Genomic DNA, 11,165 nt, shown 5'->3' with positions numbered 1-11,165 from the left:
AGTTGATTGACATCATTCATTCTTTTCTATCTTCTCACTATTCGAACAAAAATCTACTAACCCACCTAAATAAGATTAAATAGCCTTCACTCCAACCCCTTTGTATGAAGCTTCTTTCTTCGTACAAATGCTCGTGGTGAAAGAGACCCTCTTTGCTTCCATCTCTTTCACCACAACATTTCTTAGAATTATATTTTAAGTTTTTAAAACTAAATCTAGCCGGCTAAAAAAAAGAAAATAATAATAATAAATAATAAAAAGAAAAAGTACTTTAAAGTGCATTTCTTGACAAAAGCAGGTAGCAAGTATAAACTTGCCCGTTGGTATAGAAAATATTTGAAAATTTACCAAATATAAAACCAATCGAACGGCTGAGATTATTCCGCACACACATCATCCACCGTTGACTCAGTCTCTCTATTTTTTTGAAACCATAAATCCTTATAGGGTTTTCGAATAACTTGTCCGCCCTCTTTAACATTTGAATTCCTAACAGACCGTTTTTTTCCTCATTATTTTCTTCCAACAAAAACACACCCACTTCTCTCTTTCTCTCTCTAGAATTTCTCTCACTAAATTTCATCACTTCATTTCTAGATCTTCAAATTCGTTTCTGAATTTGTTTAATTTTATCGTGTTTGGGATCGATCTGCAAATGTGTTTTGTTCTCATTATTCCATTGGTTTGGTTGAATATTTTGAAGTTGTGTTCGGTAAGTGCAGATTTTCGTATAATGGGTGATTTTTTATTTTTTATTTTGGTTTTTGGGTTTGATTGAATTGAATTTGTCTTTTTTATGGTTGGATTTGTTAATTTACGATTTCTTGGTACTTGGGTAGTTGTGAAGTTTGAATTTTGTTGTTGTTAAAAGATGGTATCTTGAACCCTAATTTGATCAGATTCTTTTGTTTGGTCATTTTATTGGTTTCTTTTTGTTTATCTTGCTTTGGGATTTCTGTTGATTTTGCTGATTTTGGTTGTGTATATTTTACCTAAATTTGTCTGTTTAATTCTTACTGAACCCTTAATCCAGTGATTGGTGGTATCAATGAAAACCTATGTTGGTCGGACGAGTCAAATCACTGTGATACCACCAATCACTGTGATTTTGCTGATTTTGGTTGTGTATATTTTTCCTAAATTTGTCTGTTTAATTCTTACTAAACCCTCAATCCAGTGATTGGTGGTATCAATGGAAACCTATGTTGGTCGGACTCTTCAGAAATGCTGACGGGTGTGTGTTGGATCCTTCAAGAGTAGTGCATTTTTGGAGGATTTGACATGGGGGGGGAAACATTTTTGGAGTCTTGAGCTACATAGATGAAAACTGACTATAGTTATTAAGGGTTCTTATTTCTTTAATATATCTCATGCTTTTTAGCACCATTATGTTGTGATTTGCTCTGACCTTATCCTCTCATTTTGTTGTAAGATCAGGTAGGAGAGCCCACATCTTAGGGTGGCATATAATGAATTGGGGAAGACATTCTGGAGAAAATTATCGACCTTTGGGTGTTGGGTTATGCAGATTTGTCTTTGTGTCAAACAACCATGGAAAGTGATAGAATCAGCACTCCTTCAGATGGCACTAGCAGTAGTTACCAAAGAGTTCGTCCTTTGCATGGGTAATTTTCAAAGCACTGGACTATTGCTTCTTTCGTGTCATATTTTAAGTGCCATTATGTGATTTTGTGCATTTTTGTTTATTGAATTTTTTACATGCTGTGTTACAGAAACTCTTCAGTCTTTTAGTGGACAGGACATTAAAAGGCTATTAAGATGAAATTTGAGTTCAGATATAGTCTTTTAGTGGACAGATCATTAAAAGGCTATTTAGATGAATTTTAAGTTCAAATGTAGTCTACTCTGGTAAATCTCACTCAAATAGTCTGTGGAATGTTGAACTACTCACTCATCTGGTGCTAATGTTAACAGGAGAACTAGTGGTCCTACGAGACGTTCCACAAAGGGGCAGTGGACTCCTGAAGAAGTAAGTGGGCACTTCCTCGGCCGAGAACAAGTCGAAATTTTATGCATTCAAGTTGCTATTGTTTTAAACATATTTTCGATTCCTTTTTACTTGCACACAAACTTTTCTTTTTCTCTGTTGGGAGAGGGTGGTAATCCATTTCTAGAATGGGAACTTTTTCTCAGGTTGGAATGGTGGTACCTAATTAAAATTTCTTGTCCGTGTCTATGAGGTGTAGGTCCAAGTACAAGTAAAAAAGGGAGTGTAGCATCAAATTATGATGAATCCTCATAAATCAGAATATATTAGAGGATTCATATCGCTGCTTTCAACAAGTTTGGCATTGTGGTATAGTTGATTCGTCCATGCATTTAATAAAAAAGAATCCTACTCTGAGAGGCACTGGTGATGACTACTAGCTGCTACATATTTTGAAACTTTGAATAGGTTTAGGGTATTCGTTTCATATTCACAAAAGTATCTGAATTTGTATGATTCCTCTTTCTGGGAATTGTTTCCTCAAAAAGTTAGCCCGGGAATATCCGTTGTTAATAAGTAACATAAATTAATCAATGTAGATAAGAATATACTGATATGTATAGCGTGTGATAAAAAAAGATAGGTATCCTATAGTCTGTATAGTTATCATATTATGTAGGAGCTCAAAAGAGATTATCAGCATTGCGTCTTTCAGTTTGTCCAAAAAACTAGTAAGTATAAACATACATACTTGTGTTTATGTGTTGCAGCTACTGAGCTCTCAAAACATCTTTCATTCTTTTACTTGTATCACATAGGAAGCAGGCAGGCATAGTGATATATTTGGGGATAAGTGTTTTTGTCCACTTACCCATCAACTGTTTATAGCCTCCTTTACTTGTATAAATTTAGCACAAGAATATCTGGTTCCCCCCTTTTCTCCAAGAGGTATATAGCAAATTTCTCTGGATCAATACATATCAATGATACCCGATTTGAATCTGGTGACCTGTGTAATGGTAAAGAATTTAATTTGATGGATATGTCACTATGTAGGAAGAACATCAGAAGTGTTCTATGTGCAAGATGGCTATTGATCGGGAGTCTATTTAAAGTTTTATTTGCATCAGTTGTTGACTTCAATGTCCTTCTGCAATCCCTATGTTTTGATTTTCATTTTATACATTTTTACATATGGTGGAGTTTCATCAATTTCAGTATACACATTTCAACTTTTTTGTTTTATATTGCTAACCACATAAATCCTTTTTTCCTTTCAGGACGATACTCTATGCAAAGCTGTCCAACGTTTTAAGGGGAAAAACTGGAAAAAGATAGGTAAACACACCGCCTCATCCTGTTATTTATTAACCTAATGTGCTTGACATTCGTGGAGCATACTGCTGATCTTTCACCTTTTACACAAGATGCTGTTGGCAATGTTATCTCACCACTTTAACAGGACTATCTCCGCAGTTGGATTGATAAAATATGTTATTTCTAAGTAGATCACACTTGAGGAGACAGTAAACCTAATCTGATGCTTATACAATAACTTGAGAGTTTTTTTTTGGATGAAGTGATCAACTGGTCATTTTATGGACACATGAAGTAAAAGTTATTTGTCAGTTCCTGTGAACAGAACTGTTTCTCTAATCATCTTACACTCAAAACTCTTTTGGTGACGTGTGCATTGGTGCTTCTATTTGTCTTGACCTACTATAATGTGCTAAGCCATAGTTTCAGGACAAAAGACCTCATCTACTTTTATGCTTAGAGCCAACATATACTTTGAATGAAAAAGTTAATCTTAGTTCAAGAAACAAAGGTCCAAACTAGGGCAGCTGTTGAACGTGTAGGACACAGTTACTGGTTGTTGAAGATGGAATGAGTAAAAATAATGTAAAAGTCTCTGAAACATTGGCCCAAAAGCATCTTCTTATCTCAAATTTGGTCAAGCCCGCAGAAATCAACATTTACTTTGGGTTGGAAGTTAATCAAAGCTCTAGAATAAGACCTAGAGGTCCTCCTAGGGAGACAGTTCTGTTTTAGGAATTAGGATATGGTGTGTTTATACTTGTCGAGTTCTTTGAGATTCACCGCAGAAATGTGCTCGAAGGAGCTTTTAAAGAGAATAAGGATTTCATATTGCAAGGGGTAAAGCTTCTCTTTAGACCCCCCCCCCCCACCCCGGATGGAGGTCTGTCAGTGTTTTCCATTTGACAGTAAGTACTCACTTTTTTGCGCATCTTAATAGCAGCAGCACTAAGTCAGAAAGACATTTGCTCTGGATGAGCTAAACCTTGTCTGTTTGGAGCAACTCTAGCTTGGATTCACCGGCTATTGTCTTCTGCATCAACTGTTCATTGCTCACTTGTTAGTCATATATTTTCTGACACCACCATAAATCGTTTGCATTGGGTTAGAGATTTTCTAGTTAAATGACTTTTCCTTCCCAGTGTGTTTAACCTTTCTCCACTATCATTTTCCTTAGAAATATTTGCTGGATTATGATTTTTGAGGCATCCGTCTTTCCATGTTATGATATATATGCTGCCTTTGTATTGTTTTACCTACAACTGCATTTGAAGTTCTACGACACATGCAGTCATTATAGCAGAAATTATTTCCATAATATCAGCTTATTGCTACTTCTCCATTTGGGAATGTACTGATTTGAGAAGTTTACTCTGTGCAGCGGAATGTTTTAAGGACCGGACTGATGTACAATGCTTGCACAGGTGGCAGAAGGTTCTTAATCCTGAACTTGTCAAAGGTCCATGGTCTAAAGAGGTAAATACATATGCTTGAATAATACATGGTTATGTGGAACACTCAGCATCCATGTATTTTATATTGCTACTAACTATTTTACTTCTTGACCTCCAGGAGGATGAAGTCATAGGTGAATTAGTTAAGAAATATGGCCCCAAAAAGTGGTCCACCATTGCTCAACATTTACCAGGACGTATTGGAAAACAATGTAGGGAAAGGTAATAAGCAAGTTGATTCTTTTGTTTTCCTAAATGGTATACATGTAATGTATTGCTTTCTTTTTTTTTACTTAAATATGGTTTCAGTTTTCTCCAGATTTCTTTTGTGAATAAAGTTTCGAGAGCTTGTGAGTTTTCAACTTTCTAATTTTTCTCATTCAGTTTAAATGTGAACCCTACACTCCAGATGAGCGTTAATTTTCTTTTATACCTACTTAATTGCTGTTTTCCATCTAAACCCTTTTCACTAAGTGCTAGATGCTGTTCATCAACTAATGTTTGGACAAATCCCACTAAAATTTAAGAAATGTATGTCAATGGAATCCTTGCCAGTGGAAGAAGTTTTGTGGTGTCATTTATGTTGAATTTTCTTTTATTTACCATAATTGAAATTAAGTGACAATTTCTCCAAGAATGAAACTCATATTTCCACTTTTATTTGTGAATATGTTACAATAATTTTTAAGAGTGATCTTTTCAGGTGGCACAATCATCTAAATCCTGGAATAAACAAGGAAGCTTGGACTCAAGAGGAGGAGATGACTCTCGTTCATGCCCATCAAATTTATGGGAACAAGTGGGCAGAGTTGACGAAATTTTTACCCGGAAGGTACTTTGAAGCTGTCAGCCACTCTCTTTTATAGAACGAGAGTTCTTTTTGGTTTATTTTTCCCTTTGAGTTGTTACACTGAGAATTCCTTCACTATTTTATATGACATGTAAAGATTTTTTCTATGATTTTTCAGGACAGATAATGCCATTAAAAATCACTGGAATAGTTCTGTCAAAAAGAAATTGGACACGTTTTTGACATCAGCACCACTTGCTCAGTTCCCTGCTCTGCCTAATGTCAACCATCAGAACCAATCAATCCGTTCTTCGATAAAGTTTCAACAGAGCAGTGAGGATGATAGTGTTCGTAAAGAAGGAACAGAAATGGAGGAAGTTTCAGAATGCAGTCAAGGTTCAAATCTTGCTGGCTGTTCCCAATCTACAAGTGATATGGGCAACACATTTGCACATACAAGAGAGGAGGGTAAATTGCTGGAGGATTCAAATTACAGGAAGGACCCAAGCGCCAGTTCAGCACCGTGTTCTGAATACTATACCCCAGCCTTTGAAGATATTACTTTTTCAATGGAAGAAGTGCCCAGCGAACTTGCTGAATCCAAGCTCCTGGAGCATAACTTCTCACATGACTGGGCAACATCAATGGGAAAAGATTGGCAGTTTAATGCAGATGACATACCTAATGTTTCTCCTCTGGAGTTGATGCAGGATTCTTCAGGTCTCTTCATGCAGTGTCTAACTGGTACTGAGAATCATGACATGGTATCCTTTCCACAGCAAAACGGAATGAAGTTCGAAACGACTAATGATGGGAGCATGGTTGTGGGATTACATCAGCCGAATGAAATGTTTACTTCTGTGGAGGGTTTCAGGATGGTATACCCTGAGGCAGAAATTCCTCAATGCTTTCCTTTGGAAACTGGTATGAATGGTGGAGATGAAACTGCAGGTTCTTTGATTTATCAGATATCTGAGGGTGGAAATATGTCCATAGAAAATTGCAATCCTCTCTGTTCAGATGTTATGGGAACTTCATCCTGTCAACCATGTTCTGTTCCTTCACAGTTTTCTTCAGAGCAAAGATCATTCATGTTTGGTATTGCCTCAAATCAGTTTCATAATCCTTCGCATCCAGATCATGAGTCCCAGACAAGTAAATGTGATGGTTTTCCATATCCTATTGAATCTGATAATCCTTGTGACAACATAATGGATGATCCTCTCCTAAAAGACCAACTGGATCAAACAAAAGATTCTGTACAGCTAGTTTCTGTGAATGATTTTGGCTCAACTTCTTCAAATACTATTCAAACATGTCCAATGGTAAATGGAAATTCAGCTGTAAAAGAAGAGAAGAAGGATGGGGGAGCCTTATGCTATGAGCCGCCTCGTTTTCCGAGCTTGGATGTTCCATTTTTCAGTTGTGATCTTATACAAACTGGTACAGATACACAGCAAGAGTTCAGTCCTCTTGGCATACGTCAGTTGATGATGACTTCTGTGAACTGTCTTACTCCATTTAGGTTGTGGGATTCACCAAAAAGAGATGGTAGTCCAGATGCCGTCTTGAGAAGTGCTGCCAAAACTTTCACAAGTACACCATCTATATTAAAGAAGCGACACCGTGATTTGGTGTCACCTATGTCAGAAAAGAGATGTGGAAAGAAGCTTGAAAGTGATCTCCGTCGAGAATCATTTTCTAATCTGGCTAAGGATTTTTCTCGACTAGATGTTATGTTTGATGACTCTGCAAATGAAAAAGCAATGTCTTCCCTAACTAAGGATCAAACTGTGGAACTTCAAGCTTCATCTGAAGATAAAGAAAACATAAATCCAACTGAAGATGGACGAAAGGAGGAGGACAAGGGATGCAATGGACATTCGAGCTGTGGAACTTCTGGGAGGCAGTTAGATGGAGGTGAAGTCCACTATAAAGATCAAGGAACAAGGGAGGGCAAAAGGATTGGAGCCAATGATGCAATTGGAAAGGTGAATCAAGTCATTTTGTTTCCTTTTGGCACCACTTTGTGTTTTCTGAGAGTGGTGGTGGTCAATATTAGCATTACCATTTAATACTCCCTCCGTCCCATTTTATGTGAGGTAGTTTGACTCGGTAGGGAGTTTAAGAAAGAAAGGAAAACTTTTAAAACTTGTGGTCCAAAATGAATGATAGAAATTTGTGTGACTATAAATCATTTCATTAAGGGTAAAATAGACATTTTAAAGTTAAATTGCTACTTAATATAAAAATGTGTCATTCTTCTTGGAACTGACTGAAAAGAAAGTAAGTCACGTAAATTGGGATAGAGGGAGTATTAAATATGTGGACTAAAATTCAATGAAAAATTTTCACAATCAAAAAACTGGAGCTCGATGTTATGAAATTCCTTCCTTTCCATTCAAGATCTTCACTATCTGTATTTCCTTTTTTCCATTGTTTTCTAATGTGCTGGTGCTCTACAGTCTTCTACTCTTGTTGCATGACTGTAACATACTTTATAGTCAATCTAATTTTGGGTTGATGTTTAAAATTCTTGCACAGTTTTAAATGTGGTTATGACAGCTGCCTATGCTGATTTACATATGCTTGCAAGACCCATTCAACTTATTCGACAGAGAATCCTTTAATTGGAAATAACTTTTATGCTCTGCTTGTTTCAGATAAAACAGCCTTCTGGAGTTCTAGTTGAACTGAATGCAAGTGATCTGTTCTTTTCTCCTGATCGTTTTGGAGCCAACTCTGACAGAGCTACAAATCTAAGCAATAAAGCTCTAGGAAATCAGTATGCTAGACGGCTCGAAGCTGCATCAAACCAAGGTTCTGTTTCATCTTCATTTGAGACTTCATGTTTCTCTGTTATTTGCTCTCCTCGTATACGTGGAAAGAAGGATGGAAGTAGTTTTGTTATCACTACATCAATGCAATCTGCTCCCACATCAACTGCCTTGGAGAACTCAGCTGAGACTTCAGGAAATGGAGTTGGAGCTGAGACTGTAAGCATGTAAGATAGTTGCTGTTCTTTTTATATTCTTTTGTTTTTTTTTCCAATAACCTTTCCACAGCATTTCTGTCCTGCAAAATTAACGGCGCATTGACCCTGTTTCTCCGCAGATCTGGAGAAACACCTTATAAAAGGAGTATTGAATCTCCTTCAGCTTGGAAATCTCCATGGATCTTCACCCCTTTCCTGTCAAGTCCGAGACTTGATAATGAACTTACTTTTGAGGTAAATAGGATTTTGGAGATTACATTATGCATTCTACGATGAGACTAATATCTTTATGTTTACTCTTTTATTCTGTTCAAATTCCGGGCTCTTATTTATGTACTTCGAAACTTCGTAGGATCTTGCACTGTTTATGAGCCCAGGTGACAGAAGCTATGATGCTATTGGATTGATGAAGCAATTGAGTGAGCAGACTGCAGGAGCATTTGCAGATGCCCAGGAGGTCTTGGGAGGTGATACTCCAGAGTCAATCCTACGGGGGAGGAACTCCAAAAACCAGAAGGCAGATGAAAATCATTCTCTTTTGTCAGCAAATGCTATGGTATGTCCAATCCCAACGTCAAGATGATTGCAAAAGAATCTTGTCCCCAGTTATGATATTTTTTAAATATCCTATGCTAATTTATATATGTGTTTTCACATGTCATCACTATGCAGTTTCATATGTGTTTTCAGATATACTAACTATGCAGTTTTTCAGAAATTCTAACATCTTTGCCTCTCAATCTTTTTATATTCCTTTTGGAAATGAACCTGAGAGGAAAATACTGTTGTTCTTCCTTTTAAGTTTGTTCCGAAAAGAATGACACCTATTCTATAATCTTCTTAACTTTAAACTTCCCATTTTATTCTCAACGACATTCATTTCCATAAGAATGTCTTATGATTATGACCACAAGTCCTAAGAAAATGTTAGGCGTGTGCCAAAAGTCTAGTTTTTTCTTTCTCAGAAGTCTAGTTAATTGTAGACTGAAATTTTTTCACTTTCCTATTATCTGTTTATTTGCAGAGTGAGAGGCGTACACTCGACTTCAGTGAATGTGGATCACCTGGAAAGGGAAAAGAAACTGAAAAATGTTGCACAAGCAACAACAGCTTTTCAAGTCCTTCTTCCTACCTCTTGAAAGGCTGCAGGTAGCAGCAGTAAGTCCTTTCAGGATGGGTGGAAATTCTTGCTGTAACATATATAAGATTTGATATACTTGTGTGTATTTATTTATTTATTATTTTTGCCTTATACAAATACTTGTCCAATTGTTTGTCAAAAGATATGGATTAGATATTATCATTTCATTAAACATTATTCTGCTTAATCCCATTTGCTAAATAAGAAGTCTATTTTTGTACAAAACCCCCTCTTGAAACTTTTATTTTGCAGGAAGCAATGATACTGCAGCTAGGGGATTGTGTAGCAATAGACTGAAATTGCTTGTACTGACATGTTCCATTTTAGTGACAAGTTTTAAAAATATATGGTTTGGATCATATGGTTGTGTTACTTGCCACTATGGTTGACCTTCCTTGAACTCGCCACTGAGTTTTTAACTTAGTTACTTATGTTCTGGAATTTCATCTCTAGTTGGGTTTTTCATTGAAAAAATGTGGTGTGGGTTCATCTATGCTCCACTTTGTATTAAGCAACCCTTTGCACTGAAACTTGTCCTTTTGCACATAACGTCTAATTATTCTTGATAAATCAAGGGGCAGATGAATAGCAAAATATGCCGCAACACTGTAGAAGCAGCACAAATCTATTTGTTATTAGTAAAACTATCCTTATGATTTCTTAAGGGACGTGTAAAAGGTAAAAGTAGTAGTCAAATATCCTTCGTGGTGGCCCAATGATTTGGTTTGGGACTTTAATGTTGGAGGCTTAAGTTCGAGACCCTTTACCAGCACAAGCAAATGGAGTAATTAGATAAAATCTGTGATTTTGTGCGAAATATACTTGTGGTCTTTTTCACTGATTTTTGTTACTGCAAGTATTGCAAAGGTAGAGCTCAACAAAGCTAAAAGAAAAAACAATCCTTTTTTTATGTATAACTACTTTTGGTTCATATGTTTTCCTGTGTTGTTTTTATTTTACCACTTAAGTTTTTAAATTAGTCTTAATAAATTTTTAACCAGCAACCTATTTTCAGTTATGTAATAAAAATTAGTATGATTTTGTAGGGAAATACCTTGCCAAGTTAATTTTAAGAAATGATTTTGTTACTGCGAGTATTATAACTGTAGAACTCAACAAAGTTTAAAAATAACTGCATTTCACTTCATTTGCCGTATCAATTCTTTTGGTTCTTTTGTTTTCCATTATGTTATTTTCCAACAATTCTTCACTTTTTAAAAAATCAACAATTGATACTAATTTTATATGAAATGGTAAAAGTTATTAATTCTGGACAGTGAATTGAGGTCTTACTCTTTAAGGCTTTGGATCTTTGGAAACGGTAAAATAGACATAAAGAGTCATGACTATAATGACCTCAAGGGAGTCGTTTGGTATGGAGGATGAGATACATAGAGTTATCCCATGAATCGAGATATCCCATCGGATTAGTTATCATCCATAGGTCAGCTTCACTGCATAGATATTCAATGTTCCACCTTCACTTCATAGCACGAAATCGAAAAATGTAATAAAAACCC

General features: G+C 36.1%; 1 protein-coding gene across 2 annotated transcripts; it reads left to right on the top strand.

The window, feature by feature from the left end:
• The first annotated feature begins 482 nt into the window (after window positions 1-482).
• On the top strand, window positions 483-9,817 carry LOC125841846 (transcription factor MYB3R-1). Of its 2 annotated transcripts, none has more exons than XM_049521027.1 (12): window positions 483-712; window positions 1,438-1,625; window positions 1,936-1,990; window positions 3,229-3,286; window positions 4,647-4,741; window positions 4,838-4,941; window positions 5,423-5,551; window positions 5,688-7,500; window positions 8,173-8,513; window positions 8,624-8,738; window positions 8,857-9,060; window positions 9,529-9,817. In XM_049521027.1, the coding sequence occupies exons 2-12, from the start codon at window positions 1,552-1,554 to the stop codon at window positions 9,655-9,657; spliced, it is 3,117 nt and encodes a 1,038-aa protein (XP_049376984.1). In that variant the 5' UTR covers window positions 483-712; window positions 1,438-1,551; the 3' UTR covers window positions 9,658-9,817. The 2 variants fall into 2 exon arrangements, with proteins under 2 accessions (XP_049376984.1, XP_049376985.1); XM_049521028.1 differs by having other exon boundaries at window positions 1,433-1,625.
• Window positions 9,818-11,165: the final 1,348 nt, after the last annotated feature.

Source organism: Solanum stenotomum, chromosome 10 (assembly GCF_019186545.1).
Source record: "Solanum stenotomum isolate F172 chromosome 10, ASM1918654v1, whole genome shotgun sequence".
Lineage (NCBI taxonomy): Eukaryota > Viridiplantae > Streptophyta > Magnoliopsida > Solanales > Solanaceae > Solanum > Solanum stenotomum.
This window is presented reverse-complemented; position numbering and strand designations above follow the sequence as displayed.

What these genes read in the sequence shown, in the direction of transcription:
- LOC125841846 (XM_049521027.1), top strand. Translation starts at nt 1,552, where the DNA reads ATGGAAAGTGATAGAATCAGCACTCCTTCAGATGGCACTAGCAGTAGT. An exon ending in GGCAGTGGACTCCTGAAGAA is followed by an intron (nt 1,991 to 3,228) that starts GTAAGTGGGCAC and finishes TTTTCCTTTCAG; the next exon opens with GACGATACTCTATGCAAAGC. An exon ending in GGAGCTGAGACTGTAAGCAT is followed by an intron (nt 8,514 to 8,623) that starts GTAAGATAGTTG and finishes GTTTCTCCGCAG; the next exon opens with ATCTGGAGAAACACCTTATA.